Below are 19,289 nucleotides of genomic sequence, written 5' to 3' on the forward strand. Positions count from 1 at the left end.
GACCTTGAGGCGACTGCTCTATCTCTGAGCAACTGGTGTTTTGAGCCTCTGGTGGGTGTTCCCCATGCCTTCTGGATTGTGTTTAGTTACATCTGTTAGCTTGGCAGCTTGATGGCATGGCTAGGCTTTTCCATGGTTGTGGAGAGGCAGGTTATGTGGGCCGGGTAGTTGGACAGTTCGTCCCCTTGCGGGGTGCTTTCTATGATAGCACTTGCTTCCTTGGTGTTAGCCGTTTGGTGGGAGTTGGCTGCAGTTGGTTCTGTTGTGCTAGCGTTCATTGCATGCTGTTAGTTTCTTAGCCGAGGTGTGGTCATGTCTGGTCCAGTGCTGTCCAGCTCTTTCGTTTTGACCGCTGCTGGATGTTTTACTGTTGGTGACTGGTTTCTGTTTGGGAGATTTGCTGTGGTCTGTTCCCGGTCCTGCAGCACTTTGCCTCCTGGGTGTTAGAGTCTTCTCTTTCTCCCACTATGTTCTTCCAGTAATGTTCAGTTTCGCTGCTGATGGCTCTGTGTTATTGTGTGTTGCACTGCGTTGGAGTACACTTGGATGGTTTTGGAGAAAGGGCATTTACTTTTTTGGCCTTGCTTCTTAGTGATATCTCCTTGCCTGGTGCCGTGCTGTGAAGCCTTTGTTTTAGCAGTCTCGTAGGCTTCAGATGAGTCGAGCCCTTTTATTTTTTCAGTAGCGAGTCTTATCCTATTATCCTCGACACCTTTTCTGTAGTAAGTCACCAGCTGGACTAACTTTCCTCCTCAGTTGGCCTTGATTTATCTCCACCTCATTTTCCAGGGGGGTAACATCTGTAGTTCTTTCTTGATCGCGTAAGCCAGATCTCCGGTTCAGAGGCTGTAGCGTATACTCAGTCATTGTGTTGAGTTGCTGGTGTAGTGGACGTGTCATGAGGGCTCTTGGCATTTCTAAACTAGCTGTCGTTGATGGTACTTCCATGAGCCTTGGTAATCGGTCTCAGGATTGACTGTTAGCTGTTTTTCCATGATCTTATGCCTCATCAGTGCTTGCTCTGCAATAGAGGGGTGCAGTGAGTTTCAGTTCAGTGTTGGCTGCACATCCATTGTTCTTCACGGTCTTCTTGAGTCTGAGGATGTAATGTGAGTTGGTCTATCTCAGTGTGGGCAGCTTCCTCGCTTTACTATGTGAGGCGTTGGGTAACTAGCTGTTCTTTCAGTAAAGTGTGGACTGTAGGTCTTTTGTTCATCCAACCCAGTTCCCTAACGTTTCATATATCCCCTCTCATTTAGGGTACTACTGTTGTAGTAGCATTACCACTCAATTCCAGGTTCTCTTGGTCTTCTCCATGAATGGTTTGTTCCAGTAGCCCACTTATCGTCAGATTGTCCTGGTTCCTCAACATCTGGCGCGGACCTTGTTAATCCGGGTGACGTCCGAGCCGGCATGACTCTCCTAGTTCGTTTCACTCTCATATTTGAGGTAGGCAGGTGAAGCGTTAGGGGGTCTTTTGCCCAGGGACCCCTACTGGAAAGTTGGGTACCAACCGGGATTTGAACCCCGGTCCTTCGTATCAAAGGGCAGCGCTCTTAACCACTACGCTATCCAGTCGCTACGCACGGACGCCTGCCTGCCCCTGGAAATTTCCACTACATGTATCTGACGAAGTGGGTATTCACCCGCGAAACCTCATGCTCCTAAACGTCTGTTAGTCTATAAGGTGCCACAGGATTCTCTGCTGCTTTTACAGATCCAGACTAACACGGCTACCCCTCTGATATTGATTCATTTTTTTTAATTAATCATGTGAGTTAACTGCAGTTGACAGCCCTAATCATAATGAATTATTTTAAACAAAAAGCTAAGCAGTTGCTAAATGTTCCAGGTACATTCAGGTGGAATACATCTGCTCTGCTGTCAAATGTACAGTGCATGACAGTTAGTGGATGACAGAAGGCAAAGCATAGAGCTTGAAAAAAGTTTTCTGCTTCTGTGTCAAATGAATACCCAGAACAGGCCTCTGCATCCATCTGTACAGTTTAGCACTCTTCTGCAGGAAGAAGCCTCCTATCTTGCTACCCTTCAATTCAGTCTTTGATCCTGCTTAGTTATCTGTTTATCCCTGTCGTCTGTTGAAGTGGGGACATCAGATTAAGTATTTGATGAATCCATCCATAAAAGAAAGATTTGCTCCTGGTCAAATTACTGAAGGCATATAGTGTGAATGGTGATAGTTTATCAGCTAAATTAGGACTATCTGAGGACTATGGAGCTTGATCCTGAAGTGAGGCTTTCCAGTAGTTAAGGTCAGTGACTCTCAAACTTTCCACACTGCAGTACCCCTGCCAGAAGTCTGATTTATCTTGCGTACCCCTCACTTAAAAACTATTTGCTTACAAAATCAGACATAAAATACAAAAATGTCATAGCATGCTATTACTGACAAATTACTTACTGTCTCACTTTTATCATATAGTTATAAAATAAATCAACTGGAATATAATTTTTGTACTTACATTTCAGTGTGTAGTATATAGAGCAATATAAACACGTCTGTCTGTATGAAATTTTATTTTGTATTGACTTCTCTAGTGCTTTTCATGTAGCCTATTGTAAAACTAGGCAAATATCTAGATGAGTCAATGTACCCCCTGGAAGACTGTTACATACTCCCAGGGGTACATGTACACTTGGTTGAAAAACTAGTTTAGGCCCTAAATTTGAGGTGGGGATTTAAATTATACAAAATCTAATCTGAACAGAAATGTTTACATGGATGTAGTTTTTTTTCCAGTTTCAATAATTAAAGCTGTTAGTAGTAGGTGAGAACCTTTTTTATCAGAGCTGATTTAACTCATTTGAATCTCTTCCTTATTATGTTAGAAGTCTGATTAGTGGAAAAAATTCCTTTATTTCACTGGTCAGTTTACTAGTAGGTTGTGTTTTGTGATCATCCCAAAATATGGGCTAAACCACATATATTTTATGAGACTTGCTCAGTATTGCATTCTGGCTTTTTCTGGTTAATGTCACTGGGTGGGTTGGTTGGTTGGTTGGTTTGCAAGGCACAATTTGTAATTCCACAGAATTATTTTTCATGCTTTAGTCTAACAGATTATCACTTGCAATATATGTACTGCAGCTTTTTAATACCAATTCAGTTATTTCTGTCCTTTAATTCAATTGGGTACATAATACTGAAAAAGCTTCTGTTAAAACAGCCATTCATTCAGGCATTGTTGCTTAGTCAATCCAGACTTCAGTGTCGTTTGGGAGTGATGTAACTGTTTGGGTCTGTGACCATTTTAATTTGTGTAGATTTGAAGGTCTGTAACTCATTTTAGCTGGAGAATTGTTTGTTCTTGTTGGCATTCTGTGGAGCAAGCGTGAGCAGGCAAAATGCCTTCACCTAGTACGTTGGGCAGAATCTCTATTTCATTATGCAAGAATAGAAACGACTTTCTTTGCTATCACAAGTCTTGCCATGAGGTAATTTGTGAGGAATGTATAAATACTCTGCAAGAATTACACAGAGCTTTTCCCTGGCAAAACACTGCAAGGCTATATATTTAAACTCAGTAATAAATCTCCTCCTTCTCCCATAAATGTTACATATATCTTAAATGCAGCATAGCTCTGTGCTTTAAAGCCCCTGCCATTGCATATATTTTTCCCCTGCACTCATAATCATTGGTAATGGAGGTATTTGTATGCATTTTTCTTTACTTGTACGTTTTCTGTGTCATTGCCTAGCAGCACAGAGAAAACTAAACCTTCCTCCCCAAATCAGGTCTACGCTCTTAATAATAATTTTGTTTAGCTTATGGCAAATAAGCTATGTATAAATTTTCAGGAACCAAGAACTTTAATAGGGTAGGCTCAGTACAGTGAAGCTGACTGCAGTAGAAATGACCTTATGTTTTAAGTTTGGAGAGTCGATGCTAGTAGCAAAGGCAAAAAGCTTTTTGTGCTAGCTGGAGGTCAGTATATTCAGGACAAAATAGCTTTCTGAAGTCCTTTTCCCTTTGTCTTATGAGGTCCCACGGATTCTCCAGATTCAGAAGTCTGACTCTAGAATAACATTCCTGTTAACAGAGTGTTGAGATGTTATATCTGTCCAGTACGGAACAGTGTTACAAACCATGCTGTAAGCTAAAAACTGTGCTCGGTTTCTTGTCTCTATCATGGTTTTGTGTACTGATTACTAGTCTGGGTCACACCTGCCTACACCGAAAGCATTAGCACCCTACTAGCAAAAGTCAAGTTTAAATCTCCTTGTGGCTATCCTCATTCCAGCACTGGTATAAAACGCCCAGAAAGAGAGATTCTTTCCCTTTTTATAGCTCCTGGCTCCCTTTCTCTGTTGGCGCAATTAGCCCCAGCTGACCCATATGAACATTGCCGGGTGGCAGGGGTTCTTGGCACTCACTGTAGTGAGGACAGTCAGCTATTGTAACTTTTCTTGCTGGTTTTAACCCTCTTCCCCATGCCCACTGCAGAGTTTATACACCTTACCACACAACTTCCCCAAGATACTGTGCATTGCAGTTGGGTTTTTTTTTTTATCTACTAGGCAATAGGAGCCTTCACAGTGGAATTTGTCTTCTCCTACGCTTAATAGTAAATAGTGTGTGGTGGAAAGGAACCATTACTGGGTTATGTAAAGGGTTGTTTTTTCTGAAGCTGAGGGTGAGGAAGCAGTTTGAGAAACCATCTCTTACTAAACTAGTGTTCCAGCCCCTGAACAATGCTGTCCTTGTGGGAACCGATTTGCGAGACAGTCTTCAGTGTCGCAGTCTGCTGTCACTTCTAGATATCCCTGTGGGGGTTTCTACTAGGCAATGGCTCTCTCTAATGAGAGGGCAGCTGCCAGTTCACAGGAACGGTTTCTCCTGAGAATGATCTTCTGTTCCAGGAACAGTTTCACGGTGTGTTTTTTTGATTTTACTTCAGCTCTTAGAACAGATCTCTCCTCTCCTTCCCCTCTGAGATCATTCTCAAGCTGTCAGTGCCAGAAGAATGGCAGCATATCACTGTTTGCAGCCACTCTTTGACTCTCCAGAATAGTTCTCCGGGAGAGGCTGTTACCAAACCCCCTTGATGCTGCAGGTGTGCGCTGTGGACACGAGTGAAGAGCTCAGTTCCTATTGCCTTCAGAACTAGAATTCCTTTTAGTAAAGGACCTTGGGTTGCTATTGGAGATCACAGCTCCTTCAGGGAGGATCATCTCCCATCATACCTTCCCTCTGAGGCCACGTCTACACTAAAGAGAGAGGATTTGCCATAATGTACATATATTTAATTTGCCCCGCGCTCCACACAGACAGACTAGCATATAGATATGTTAAAGCTGCATTGGCGTGATATTTTTCCCTGCACTAAATCAATTGGGGAATGGAGGTATTTGTATGCATTTATCTTACTTGTACGTTTTCTGTGTCATTGCCTAGCAGCCAGAGAAAACTAACCTTCCTCCCAATCAGGTCTACGCTCTTAAATAATAATTTTGTTTAGCTTATGGCAAATAGCTATGTATAAATTCAGAACAAGAACTTTAATAGGGTAGGCTATACAGTGAAGCTGACTGCAGTTTAGAAATGACCTTATGTTTTAGTTGGAGAGTCGGTGCTGATGCCAAGGAAAGCTTTTTTGTCTAGCTGGAGGTCAGTATATTCAGGACAAATAGCTTTCTGAAAGTCCTTTTCCCTTTGTCTTTAGGTCCACGGATTCTCCAGATTCAGAAGTCTGACTCTAGAATAACATTCTGTTAAAGAGTGTTGAGTGTATATCTGTCCAGCTACGGAACAGTGGTTACAAACATGCGTAAGCTAAAAACTGTGCTCGGTTTCTTGTCTCTATCAGGTTTAGAATAGTATGATTAGCTAGTCTGGTCACACCTGCCTACCGAAAGCAGTGCCCACGACTACTAGAAAAGTCAGTTAAATCCTGTGTGGCTATCCTTCATTCCAGCATCTGGTATAGAACGCCCATGAAAGAGAGATTCTTTCCCTTTTATAGCTCCCTGGCTCCTTTTCTGTTGGCGCAATTAGCCCCGTGACCCATATGACATTGCGGGTGGCAGGGGTTCTTGGCACTCTTGTAGTGAGGACAGTCAGCTATTGTACTTTTCTTGCTTGTTTTAACCCTCTTGCCCATGCCCATGCAGAGTTTATAACCGTTACCAACACTTCCCAAGATTACTGTGATTGCAGTTGGGTTTTTTTCTTTTATTATGAGGCTAATAGGAGCTTACAGTGGAATTTGTCTTCTCTACGCTTAAGTAAATAGGGTGCTGGAAAGGAACCATACTGGGTTATGTAAAGGGTTGTTTTTTCTGAGTGAGGGTGAGGAAAGCAGGTGGAGAAACCATTCTTTTACTAAACTAGTGTTCATGCCCTGAACATCTTGTTTCCTTGTGGGAAACGATTGCGAGACAGGTCTTCCAGTGTCGCAGTCTGCGTCACTTCTAGATAATCCCTGTGGGGGTTTTCTTCTAGGCAATGGCTATACTCATAATTGAAGAGGGAGCTGCCAGTTCAGGAACGGTTTCTCCTGGAGAATGATCTTTCTGTTCAGGAAAGTTTCCTACGGCTGTGTTTTTTTGATTTTACTTCAGCTCTTAGAAGCATCTCTCCTCTCTTCCCCTCTGCAGATCAATTCTCAAGCTGTCAGTTGCCAGAAGAATGGCAGCATATCACTGTTTGCAGCCACTCTTTGACTCTCCCAGGAATAGTCTTCGGACGAGGCTGTTACCAAACCCCTGATGCTGCAGATGTGCGCTGTGGATACGAGTGAAGAAGCTCAGTTCCTATTGCCCTTCAGAACTAGATATTCTTTAGTAAAGGACCTTGGGTTTGCTATTGGAGACTAAGCTCCTTCAGGGAGGATCATCTCCCTCTACCTTCCTCTGAGGCCACGTCTACACTACAGGATAATTCGATTAGCTAAAATCAGTTTTATTAAAATGATATTATAAATTTCGATTTCATGCGGCAACCAGGCAACAGTAATTCGGCGTTTGCGTCACTAGGTCGAGGCTTAAACGTTGATTTCTGAAGCGTTGCATTGTGGGTAGTCTTCCGTAGCTATCCCATAGTCCCGCAGTCTGCCCGCACCCTTGGAATTCTGGGTTGAATATCATTGTCGCAGGGTGGTACTGGGTAACATGTCGTCAGTCATTCCTTCTCAGGGAAAACATCAGCTGAGCACCTTTGGTGCCGTTTTCCCTGGATTGCCTGGCAGACGCCATAGCATGGCAACCATGGAGCCTGTTCAGTCTTTTTTTTTTCGGGCACCGTATGTGTACTGATGCCGCGGACAGAGAGGCGATACTCAGCGCTACAACGCAGCATTCACTTGCTTTTGCAATGATAGCAGAATGGTACCGGTCGTCTGTACCGTCACTCTGCCGAAAACTGGCAATGAGATGACAGTTCTCTCTCCCCTTCGTACTTCCGTGCTATCATGAGTGCCTGGCTGAAATCTGCAGGGCGCAAGCAAAAGCAAATTGGGTTGACTACTTGGGACTGAAGTTCAATTCCTCCCTTATGGGTTTCTAACAAAGAGTCAGTCTGCCTAGACTAGGGGCAGAGTTTGTTAGGGACAGTGTATCAGAGCCAAGCTGCTCCGATGTCAGTATCACAGGGGGTGCCCTGCAAACTCCACCGTTGTTCTTCCCCCAACCTTCCTGGATACCGTGGCAGTGTCTGCGCATTTGTATCATGGAAGTAATAACGAATGCAGGATAAGAAACACAGAGTGTTATGTACATTAAAATGAGGGGGAGGCGCCTCAGGGTGATGGATGCACCAGGCGCGACATTAAACGGTGTGGGGGAGAGAGAGCCCAAGCATTGCTGCTGGTGAGAGTCCAGGCAGTACAGAATCTTTTCTTTACACAGGAAGGGAAGGGCTGAGCCCCAGTTGCTATGAATGAAGTGGTTATTAGCCATTCTGTCCTATCTACTGAGTTAACCAGCAACGTTGGCCTCGATTGTACATGTTGATATTGTGAAGGAAGCTACTAGTCTATTGGCACCGTATACCACCAGGAGGGGAGGGGGAGAGGAGCGATATGCTCTTCATGCTGCAGCTCGCGCGTCTACCAGCAGCATTCAGTACCATAGTGGTGACATTGAAAGTAGTCAAGAATGATTTCTTTCCCTTTGTTCAACATGGTGGTGGGGGGGGGGAAAGAAACTGAGGAGCTGATGAGAGCCTGTGTTTGAACCTAAGACATTGGAGCTCAGCCAAGAATGCAATACTTTTCAGAGACTGCTGTGGATGTGGGAATAGGCTGGAATCTCCAGTACCTCCATCATGAGTCGTCCATTTGGTCTCTGGCTTCGTTACGCTTGTCACGCAGCGCTGTGTATCCTGGGATTTTTTTTCAAAGCTTTGGCATGTTCGTGTTCTTGTACGGAGCTCTGGATACAACAGATTTGTCTCGCATAAAGTGATAGATTCTAGTATCTCTAGGTATGCTGGAGCTCTTTTTGGTTTTGAGACTGGCCATTGCCACCGTGCTGATCAGAGCTCCACGGTGGGAACAGAAATGTAATTCAAAGTTCATCGGGGCTTTTCCTGTTTACCTGCCTGCTGCAATCCGGGTTCAGATGCTGTCAGAGCGGTGCAGTGGTGCACTGGTGGGATGGTGGAGGCAATAACATCGATTTCTGTCCATAACGTATCGTTTGTTAATATCGAATTAGCGCTACTCTCTCGTCGGGGTGGAGACGAAAATCGATTTAAAGAGCCCTTTATATCGATATAAAGGGCGTTGTAGTGTGGACGGGTACAGCGTTAAATCGATTTAACGCTCTTTAAATAGATTAAAACGCATAGTGTAGACCAGGCCTGACACACCTCTGAGACACATGAAGGCAGGTTGCAGGCATGCATAAGAGAATAAGTTGGTAGGAATCTGAAGTAGAGCTCTGTGTAAGTGTAAAAGTATGTCTTTCTCACTAACAGAAGTTGGTCCAATAAAAAATACTGTCTCACCCACCTTGTCTGTCTAAATTAAAACATTCAAAGTGTGCAATAGAGAGATTGTCATCCTGTTTAAAATTCAGATTGCAAAACAGCCCTAAAGATGAGGCTGCTAAAGCGACTCCGTAATGAATGTCTCCAGTAGTCCACTGAGCTGGGATGCACAGTTTGTTCTCTGGAGTCCCATACCATAGGACACGATGCTGGCCCTGGAGCGTTAGATCAGCCTTGGCATTTGTTTGGGAGTTGAAACCCCTTAAAGTAATATCCCTAAAAACACAGGGTATCTATCTTATGGACTTATATGGCCCCATCACTGTAGTGTCTGAGCACATCACAATACTTAATGCTTTTATCTTCACACCACCTCTGAAGTCAGTCAGTGCTATTATCCCCATCTTACAGAGAGCTGAGGCACAAAGACAATAAGTAACTTGCTTGAGATCACATAGGAACTCTGTGGCAGGGCAGCGAATTGAACTTGTCTTCCAAGTCTCACATTGGCAACATAACTGCAGGACCAGACTACTTCTTCTATTTTATTAGGTATGGTTATGCATAGATTCTAATGCTAAAAGGGACCGTTGTGATCATCTGGCCTGATCTCCAGTATAACACAGGCCATAGAACTTCTGCAAGCAATTCCTAGAGCAAATCTTTTAAGAAAAACATCCAATATTGATTTAAAAATTGCCATTGATAGAGAATTCACCACAGCCCTTGGTAAATTGTTCGAATGGGGTTAATTGCTCTCATGGTTAAAAATATACACTTTCTTTCCTGTCTTAATTTGTCTAGTTTCAATTTGCCAACAGTGAATCGTGTTATACCTTTCTCTGCTAGACTGAGGAGCCCATTTTCAAGTATTTGTTCCCTTTGTGGGTACTTAGACTGTAACCAAGTCATCCCTGAACCTTCTCTTTGTTACATTTAAGAAGCCGAATCTAATTAGTTTATTACTATAAGCCAGTGGTACTCATCCTATTTACCGCTGTGGACCGCATATGTGTGTGACACACAATGTGCTGTGTGGACCATATCCAATAATACCTCTATGGCTCAGTTGCTCTTAGGGCTTTGTGGTGGTCTCTTCCTTGTAAGGACAAGTGTTTGAAGTTGCACAGTCAAGTCACTAGGTTAATGCCTATGAGCATGCTCAGTGTGAATTAAACATTACCGGAGGCTTAAGCAGTCTCATTCTGAGTTGGTTGCTCATAAATTTGTCAGAAAGTGCTGTATCTCCTCTCCATCCAGTCTGCCTCATGAATACTTCAACAGTATGCTCCCTGTAAGTGCAGGGATTGTATTTTTCTTATCTGTTCTTGACCTCACTGCTCTGTGGCCATGAGGATGTCATATGGGCAAAGCTCTGTGCCAGTTGGGCCGCAGGTTGAGAACCACCGCTGTAAGCTTTGTTTTCTAATCCTCTAATCATTTCCCTGGCTCTTCTTTGAATCCTCTTCAATTTATCTTTACTGTTTTTCTGGTGATGCTAACAATATGGTAGGCAACATAGCACTGTGTGTCCACTAAGATAAAGGAGAGAAACCAGCAGAACTTTTGAGAAATGTGAACTACTGCAAATGAAACAAAATCTCTTCCCCTTTAAAAATGTGTTACTAACATCTCTTATTTTCAGAGGGAATACAAGATAATCCTTTCATTTCATTCTCAAAAGGCTGTGTGGAGAAAATGTGGTGAAAGAGCATTCCTGGAATATAAGTCAACACCAGAAAATCCTTCATTGCTCTCAGAATGTATTAAACGAGCAGTCCTCTGGAAGTAGTATTTACTGTCTGTCATAGAGAGCAATATAATGTAGGACTTTGAGGCAATAAAATGTATTATAACATGCTTCCTTCATAAACTTTTGCTTTAACTCCATTCAGAAATTAAATAAACTAGCCGATACATTAAACTGTATTTAAATGTAATGAGACGAGTTCATAAAGAATCTGATTGTACTGTCTCTTTTATGATTGCAGAACCCAGAGGTATGGCTCTTCGGCAGCTGTTTCTTATTCTGGCACTGGTTTGTGCAAATGATTCTCTTTCTACAAGCGAGGGTGAGTTACTGAGTTTAAGCATCTTTTGGCCATTGTTGGTGACGTCTGAGTTCCTTGGTCTCTGCAAAGTGTGTGCACTGCAGATTTTCTGAAAAAGAAAATGTAGCTGTTATCTTTAAGGACATAGATGAGTTTAAGACAATGTTACAGCATAAAAGGTGAATTTAACATACAGCCAACGGCGCATGGCACTGGATGAGATGGAAGTGGGATCAGTGTGTGTTTGCTATCGACACATCCAAAGAGAAAATTACAAGTCAGTCTAAAGCAAATTGTGCTGCTTGCAACTCAGGTTGGGAAACTAACTGAAACTTCCTGGGGGTATGTTTAGTTGCTGATTTAAGATTTCATGATTTAATAATCTCCACTTGTCTGAGATCAGGGCAGAGCTCTTTTAGTCTTATTTATCCTGATTCTTGAAATCCCACCCTGTGCTGATAGCACCTCTCTGGTAGAGATTATAAAAGAATTCTACTTTTACAGAAAGAGCTCATTTTAATTTCATGATGCACTTAATGTTAAAATGGCTAGAAGTAAGGAGGAAGCATTTTCACGATGCAATGTCAAGTTTAAAGCCAGCACCGTATGAGCAAGCCATACAAGAAATTCCAGTAGAGGAAACTACTGAGAATGGAGTAAAATCAGTGTAAAAGGTCTGAAAGAGGACACAGGACTGTTCATATTGTTAACATTAACTGGCGAGACCACTCATTAAGTCAGGTTGGAGACCTTAATATAGGCTATGGGGAGGAACATATGATCCTCCCCCTATATATGGGGTTTTAGGTCCAATGGAACAACTCAGTACATAGATCCACTGACCACACTTCTGGCCTCCCACAGTTCGTCCTCTCCCCATTCCATTGCCTACACAGGTACGGATCTGTGGCAAGCTGGCACACTAGGGAATGGGGTGGGGGGAACAGGAGAGAAGAGTACCCCATCCTGCTGAGTTTTCTCTGCTGCTTCTCTCCTGCACAACCCACTGCTTTTGTGCCTTCTAGAGGTAATATGAAGACAACATAGATTAAGCCCTTTGGGCCTGATCCCATACTCCTTCAGACTGAAAAATTCCCTTTGACTTTCATGGGAATTTTATCTTGCATCAGACCTATACAGTTGTTTGTCTCTCTAGGCTCATGCTTTACCATGACTGCCTTGTTGCCTTTGGAGAGCTCGGTAGACTGTCTATGATAGCTAAATATTTGCTCACTTAAGATGAACAGGTGCCTGCCACTCCATAATGAGGCTTGGCAGGATTAGATTTTTGTTGGTAAACATCTGTTTAATCAAACACATGCTCAAATTGATGAAAAAATATTTCCATCAATAATAGAAAATTTACAAATAGGCAAAATAAGAAATGTTGCTTGAGCACTTCTTAGGGTTAAGAATGTTTTTCCTTTGTATATTTTGACAGGTACTACTGACACTTTATATTTTGTATCAATGGTTAAAACTTTAACTTTTAAAATCTCAGTGTCTACTGTCATTCAATTATTACTGTCCCCCCATTGTCTGACACCCCGTAACTTCCCTCACCTGTGCAAATTTAAATTGATAAAAATAGAAAAATGCTCAAAACAAATATTAACTATCAAACGTATTACAAAAAATAAAATTCTGTCAAGCCTATTTGTAACAAACCTCCAGAGACAGAGCTAAAGAACAGCTGCAAGACAGGCAGCTCCTTAAGGAGATGCCCCCGACCTTCTAGCCAGAAAATGTCAAGCGATCAGTTTTCAGATGGTTCTTTTCCATAGAGCTTTTGACTTAACAAGACCAGAACCAAAGTTTTTTGGATAGAAAAACGCATGTAATTCTTTACTTCTATTTGAGCTGATTAGTAGCAATCAAATATAATATAATTACCCTACTGTCACCTAGATCTACTGTAAAATTCTCCTGAGCATATTTCTGACTCTTGCTGGTCAGGAAGCTTTCATTTTTCTTTAGCACTGGGTTGGCTGATTTTAGTTTTGTTTGGAGTTCTTTGTTGCTTGTTTTGTTCAGGTATGGTTGCTCTGTTTTGTATTTTTTACATTTGGTAGGCTGAGGCCAGCCAGCAATGGAAGCAGCAGTGCTACTGTCACAAATGGTGGAGGGTGATAAATGTAATGTGCAGGAAAACTTTTTCTTCTTTTTTAATTTAAAGCACCAAATTGCTATCAATATACTATAGAAGTTAGTAAAATAATGAATGTGGAAGGATAGCATCAGGGCTTTTTTTATCTGTACTGTATCTTATCAACTTTAAAGTGAAATTCACTTATGTGTAGAGAGCCAGCACAAGTCTCTATTAAATACTGTTAGGAAGGCTTGAAGTGGTGCCTCGCTCGTGAGGTCGCCTCCTGCACAGAGTAAATTTCACTCTTATATAGCATCTGTTACCAAAAAATGCAGGTGCTATTGAAAACTATTTAATTTTTTAGCATTCAGTGATGATGTAAGTTATTTCCTCGGCTTTCCTCCATTTTCTGTTTGCATGGATCAAACTTTTACAGTCCATTGAGTCTGCTTACCCAAGAGATTCTTTGAAAATGAACGTGCATATGTAAGGAAACGTAGGTCAGTGTGATAGTCGCAGATGTGTTTATTTTGCTACCCAAAATGGGCTGAAACCACTTTTTCTTTTTTTATGTCCTGTTCCATCGTGTGATACAGCCAAAAGAAAAGGCTCTTTATGACAAGACTTGATGGATATGACAAACAATTTTGTGGATAAAACTATGTCCTAAAACCTATTTTCCTTTGGGTTCCACTTACAACATGCAGCTGTACTAACAGTAGCAAAATCTCCAAGCTGCTTCTTGGTCTGGGCAACACCCTAAGTTTGGGAAATCTTTCTTTATTTTATTTTTCTTGGTGGACTATTAAGCAATGTAATGAGTATTGATAATTCCTTTCTAAAGGCCGAACTGTACAACAAAGATTAAAATGTCCCAGATTTTACTCGTTCCCCCCTCCCCATTGTCTAGATTTCACAATGGAGTAATTAATTGGCCATTTGAAATGCTATAAAACTCACTCATTTAGACACAGTGGGTGCAGGAACCGATTGATGTCTCCCTCTCTCAGTTTATGGGTGTAAGAGGGTTCTGTGCTCTTCTGGCAGTTGAGATGTGGGCTAGCTGCTTTGAGAGTTTTTCTGCAAGTCTATGTGCTGCATTCTAAACCAGACGGGCTCATTTTAGATTGTGGAATGTGCTGATCAAACAGGTTCTCCCCTCAACCTGCTTTGTGAATTAAAGCACTTAAGGAGCAAAATGCATTTGTTTTGGTAAAAATGCCAGTCTCTTTGCCATCTGAAAGTCATGAAATATGCACAACATAAGTAGAATTTAAGTCCTATTTTGAGGGCTAGAATAGGCTTAAGTGATGATTAGACCTTGGGCAGGCTTTCTTCCCAAGGATGCATTTCACATGTCAGATAAATGCCAGCACTTCTGAATTACACTAGAGCTGGGCAGAATGACAAGCAAAACAAACAGAAGGGTACTGTACTCTGCTGTTCTACTGCTGCTGTTTGTGATCTGTAGCTGTCAGCCAAAAGGTGATAGTAAAATATGATGTCTGAAATCTGTCATTCATTGCAAAATGATGCCATCCTGTTATTATGTGTTCAGAATATAAAGCTATCAAAATACAAAAGTGCCTGAAGTACATAAACTGCAAGACAAGGAAAAGTGTGTGAATGTGAGTGCGTCCCTTTTTGTGAGTGCGGTTGTTAAAAACCAACAAACGTATTTATTTAGATAGCAAGATGCTGTGTAAATGAATTGTGCCCATTTCCCCCCTGCTCCTGCAATCTGCTCCACAGAGGTAGACCGTTATGCCCATCCCCATGAAGTCCCATTGAAATTAGTGGGGCTCCACACAGATGCAAGGAGGGTTCTGCCTACTTCTTGGGACCATGAGAGCTTGTTTCTATACTGCAATGGAAACCCAAGGCTCGCAGAAATTGAGTTAGCAGACCCTGGGTTTGTTAACCTAGGGCTTGAGCAATTACAGTGGTGTGTAACTCTAGCATAGGAATTATTGAACCTTGCATCCCAACCTGTGGCTCCAGCGTCTACATTGCTTTATACAGACCCGACTTCAACCATCCATGTCCAGGCTTCCTAGAGCCCTCCCAAAATGTGGCTGCTCTAGTGTAGAACTGATAAATGAAATTGTTTTTAATTATTCACTTTATTAATGTAACTTCTGTTCACCATTCACTACACTTGCCTGCATTGTAACTTCTGTTCACTGTTTGCCATATTGTAATTCAAATCCATTTAAAACGCTCACTCCATTTGTGAAAAGCTTCCTCCAACCTTCATTTTTGCAACCCTGCCTGTAATCTTATTAGTTAGTTTAGATGTGTGAATGAGCATGTATGGATGATAAAATAACCTCACAACCCCACTGTCCTGAGAGGTGAAGTTCAGCTACCAGCGTGAAGAACCTAGACAACATGAAACAAAGTAAAAAGCATCCACCCTAAAAAGAAAAGGAAAAAGAACAAGAAGGATGATCAAAGCCAGGTTCAAGGCTGAAAGTCACGCCTGCAATTGACGGGTGATCAATCAAACCCAAAGCAGCGTGACACAGCAAGACCTATAGACTTTAAATCAAATTAAAAGCCTGTAAAAAAAGAGGGTAAGATAAGAGGACTTTGGGTAACATTCTGCTGCCAACATGGAGCCACCACCTGCTGATTAATTTAACAACAGCAAATGAAGCAACTCCATGAACTAACATAGGGAAGAACCCTATAAAGCTGGACTCTGAAGACTGAGGATTTGAGTCTATGGTTCTGCTGCAGCCTCTCAGGAGCATCAGGTGCACTGACCCGGACTCGCTCCACTCTTGTGTACAGAGTACCTGGCCAGTATTCTGTCACAAGCAACTTTAGGCTGGTAACTATAATATCTAACACAGAACTTGTTATGAATAATTGTGTGAATGGAAGAATATATATAATATATAATATATATATATATATATAATAGTATAACATAGGAATAAGTAACCAAACAACATTGTTTGCTGTTATCTTTTATTTTATTATGGTATTTACAATAAATGTGACAAATGTCTTGTCCCCTTTAAGATCCTGCTAGTTTTTATTGGTATAACACTAGCCCCTTGTGATGCAGTCTGGAAAATCTTACCTGTTCACCAAACTTGACCAGAGGACAAAGAAAGTTGGCCCATGGGATTGTGGGATACATTTGGTGGACTCCCAGAGCAAGAGTCCAGGAGGGCTGCATCTACACCACAAATCAATAGGGCTTGAACCCTGGGTCCCAGTTTTACTCAGGCTTGGACTCTTCACGCATGTGTGGTCCTGGAAAAGCAATATAAGATAGCAAGCACCGTTGTATCTGGTTGAAGTCAGTAGGAGCTGCGGGGGCATAGCACCTCACAGAATTGGTGCCACATGTGAACTGAGAGTGTTTGTACCTACAGACAATAATAATTAATTTCAGATGTACCGTAGTACGTACTATTTGCTAGGCATATTCCAGGTACTCAAGAAGGATAGTGCCTGTGCTGAAGATCTTACACTCTCTAGAGACAAATAAACAGAGGGTGGGGGACACTTTAGCGACAAACAGAGGGTGGGGGAAGCAGAACCACAGCAGGCAATTAAGGCGTGTTCCCTGTGTGAGGAGCCTAAAATTAACTCACAATGGGAACTGGGGTGCCGGCTGCAGGTGGGGGCTATGCACGGAGCCTCCCTGGCCGCCCCTCTGTCTAAGAGCTGGATATATTGGCTGCTTCTCAGGAGCCGCGCAGAGCCAGGCAGGGATTCTGCCAGCCCCGCTGCACTGCCAACCGGACTTTTAACACCAGAGCCGCCAGGGTCCCTTTTCAACTGGGTGTTCCAGAAGAAAACCAGACACCTGGCAACCCTAGAGGGGGGATGGAGTGGGTGGGGCCAGGATGGGACCTCGGGGCAGAGTGGAGCAGGTGCAGGGCAAGGATGTTTGTTTTTTTGCGATTAGAAAGTTGGCAACTTTACTGAGGAACTGCAAGGCATTCATGATCAGATCTTGTACCCTGGTCCACCCATTCATTGTCAGGGCTTGGTCCACCTCCCACTGAAGCCTTTTCATGGTCTACAGTGGGTGCTGGATCAGAGCTTCTGTGCAATTTAGCCCCCACTCTTTCAGTGTTAACAGCCTGGCTTGTAAACTACTTATGCTACTGTTAGTAGCGTGTCTCACGTGCTTACTCCATCAATGATCCAGAGAGACCTGAATTCAAATTGCAAATCACAAGTGAGAATGGTTTGGGGTTTCTCAAAATACAATCCTTCCTATGCAAAAAATATATAAAGTTGTAGTTGCTGTGCAAACATTAAATAAAGGAGCCTGCCCTGTAAAACTGATGTCATAAAGATACGATGTGATTGGGGGTATAGAACGTAATGAGGGATGGAGAGAGGAGAGGAGAGTCGTAGTGTGACAGCAAGGTTCAGTTACTAACAAACGTGGAGGCACCATGGATAAAACTTTCAAAGGTGCCTAGGTCCCATTTTCATAACTAAGACACACAGGAGCTTTGCCCTAGGGTAGGCACCTAACTCCCATTGACGTCATCTAAATATCCTTGGGGATCTGGGCACTAAGTCTGGTTTAAAGTCAATGGGATTTAGGCTCTTAGGTGCTTAGGAACCAGCTTTTTAAAGCTAGTCAGGCACCTAACTTCCTTTAAAAACCTGGCCTGAGATCACTTTAGAAAATGACACTTAAGGGCTCTCAAAAATGTTACTTGTAGCTTTGTTTGTAGGTAATGAGGAAAATGAGCAAGAGGTTATGATGGTTTACTAACAGGTCACTTGCCTCACTGTTTTTTATTGTGTGATAATAATCATGGCTCTAGTAAGACAGTAAGAGTTAATGTACATCTAATTTGGTTTATATTTTAGAAATTATAAATTAAAAATAACTTTGTATGAAATACTTACCTTAAAATATTTTGTTTTCATTTTATGTGGCAACATAAAAAGAAATTTACCAAAAAATAAATTATTGTAATTTTAAACTGCAGCAGTCATAGGTTGCAAACTGCTTACAAGGCAAGAATAATTTTGTAGGCTCACTTCTGCTGAGCTATGGTAGTCTGTCAAACAAGCCAGTATGCCTCAGATGAGGGAAAGGAAGAGAGGATTGGGAACTAGTCCCAGCTAGTGGACCAACACATCAGCTTGAATGGTTCCAAATACAATCTTTTCCCAGTGGAAAAGAGGCCAGGCACATCCTGTTCTGTTTAGATTCTGGAATAAACTTTGATCCAGTAATAACTCCAGCTATGCTGCCTTGTAAAGTTAATTTGCCAACCTGAACATGTGTAAAAAGTCATTCATGATTAATAAAAGCAAAACAAAACCATATTTGAATATGTCCACATACAGATCTGTAGTCTTTATTGGCCTCCCCACCACACATACCAAAGTCTTGGATCATTTGGATATTTGGGTCCAGCCTTTTCATTGGGGCCTACTTGTTTGAATTAAAATAAAATACATGACCCCTCTCCTCTGTTTTAGGAGATCTGCAGGATTAGACCACAAAGGATGAGATTTTTCAACGTGCTCAACACTGGTCTAACTTCATTGCATATACTGGAAGCAGAGTTAGGCCATTGCTGAGCACTTTGGAAAATCCCACCCATGTAATTTGTGGAAATCAACCAACCATTGTTCACATAGGCAACCTTGCAATTCCTAGGCACATGGAAAACTTTAAAATCCAGAACTGAGCTTTCTTCTCTTTGAGAGCTTTAATAATGATCAAATCTCTGAAGTCTATTGTCTTGGGGCCTTTTTTCATAAATAAAGAAAAACCTGTAATTTACTGTACCAACTTTGTGTTCTGAGGGCATGTTAATGGGCATTGTATGATTTCATATTTGTTTAGTAGCCTTAATTCACAACATACAATTCAGAATTTCCAACAAAACCGTTCTACTGTATGCTGTGAATGTGCATTCAGAGCAGTACCCTTTCTCTTTCTCTATTATGGACGTGTAGTATGGAATGTATTTCGTAGTGTTGGTGTAGTCATTCTTAAAAGACATTCCACTATACAGCATGCTCTAGGCTGGCAACCATTTTAACAGTGTGCAGTTGCACAGAATGGACCCATCATAGCTGACAAACTCCCAGCCAAAATGTATAATTAATGCATATTTGCTCGAGATACCTTTCAGCTCTTGGTACTCCAGGCATTTCATTAAATATTAGTCTCCTGAAAAGAGAAATTGCTTGCAA

General features: G+C 42.0%; 1 protein-coding gene across 2 annotated transcripts in view; it reads left to right on the forward strand.

Moving 5' to 3' along the window:
* GHR (growth hormone receptor) overlaps nt 1-19,289 on the forward strand; it is a 188,243-nt gene that overhangs the window by 80,387 nt on the left and 88,567 nt on the right. For both annotated transcript variants that reach the window (XM_075066929.1, XM_075066930.1), the window contains exon 2: nt 10,943-11,023. In XM_075066929.1, coding sequence (XP_074923030.1) covers nt 10,954-11,023 — 70 coding nt within the window. In that variant the 5' untranslated portion in view covers nt 10,943-10,953. The remainder of the gene's footprint in view (nt 1-10,942; nt 11,024-19,289) is intronic.

Source organism: Chelonoidis abingdonii, chromosome 6 (genome assembly GCF_003597395.2).
Source record: "Chelonoidis abingdonii isolate Lonesome George chromosome 6, CheloAbing_2.0, whole genome shotgun sequence".
NCBI lineage: Eukaryota > Metazoa > Chordata > Testudines > Testudinidae > Chelonoidis > Chelonoidis abingdonii.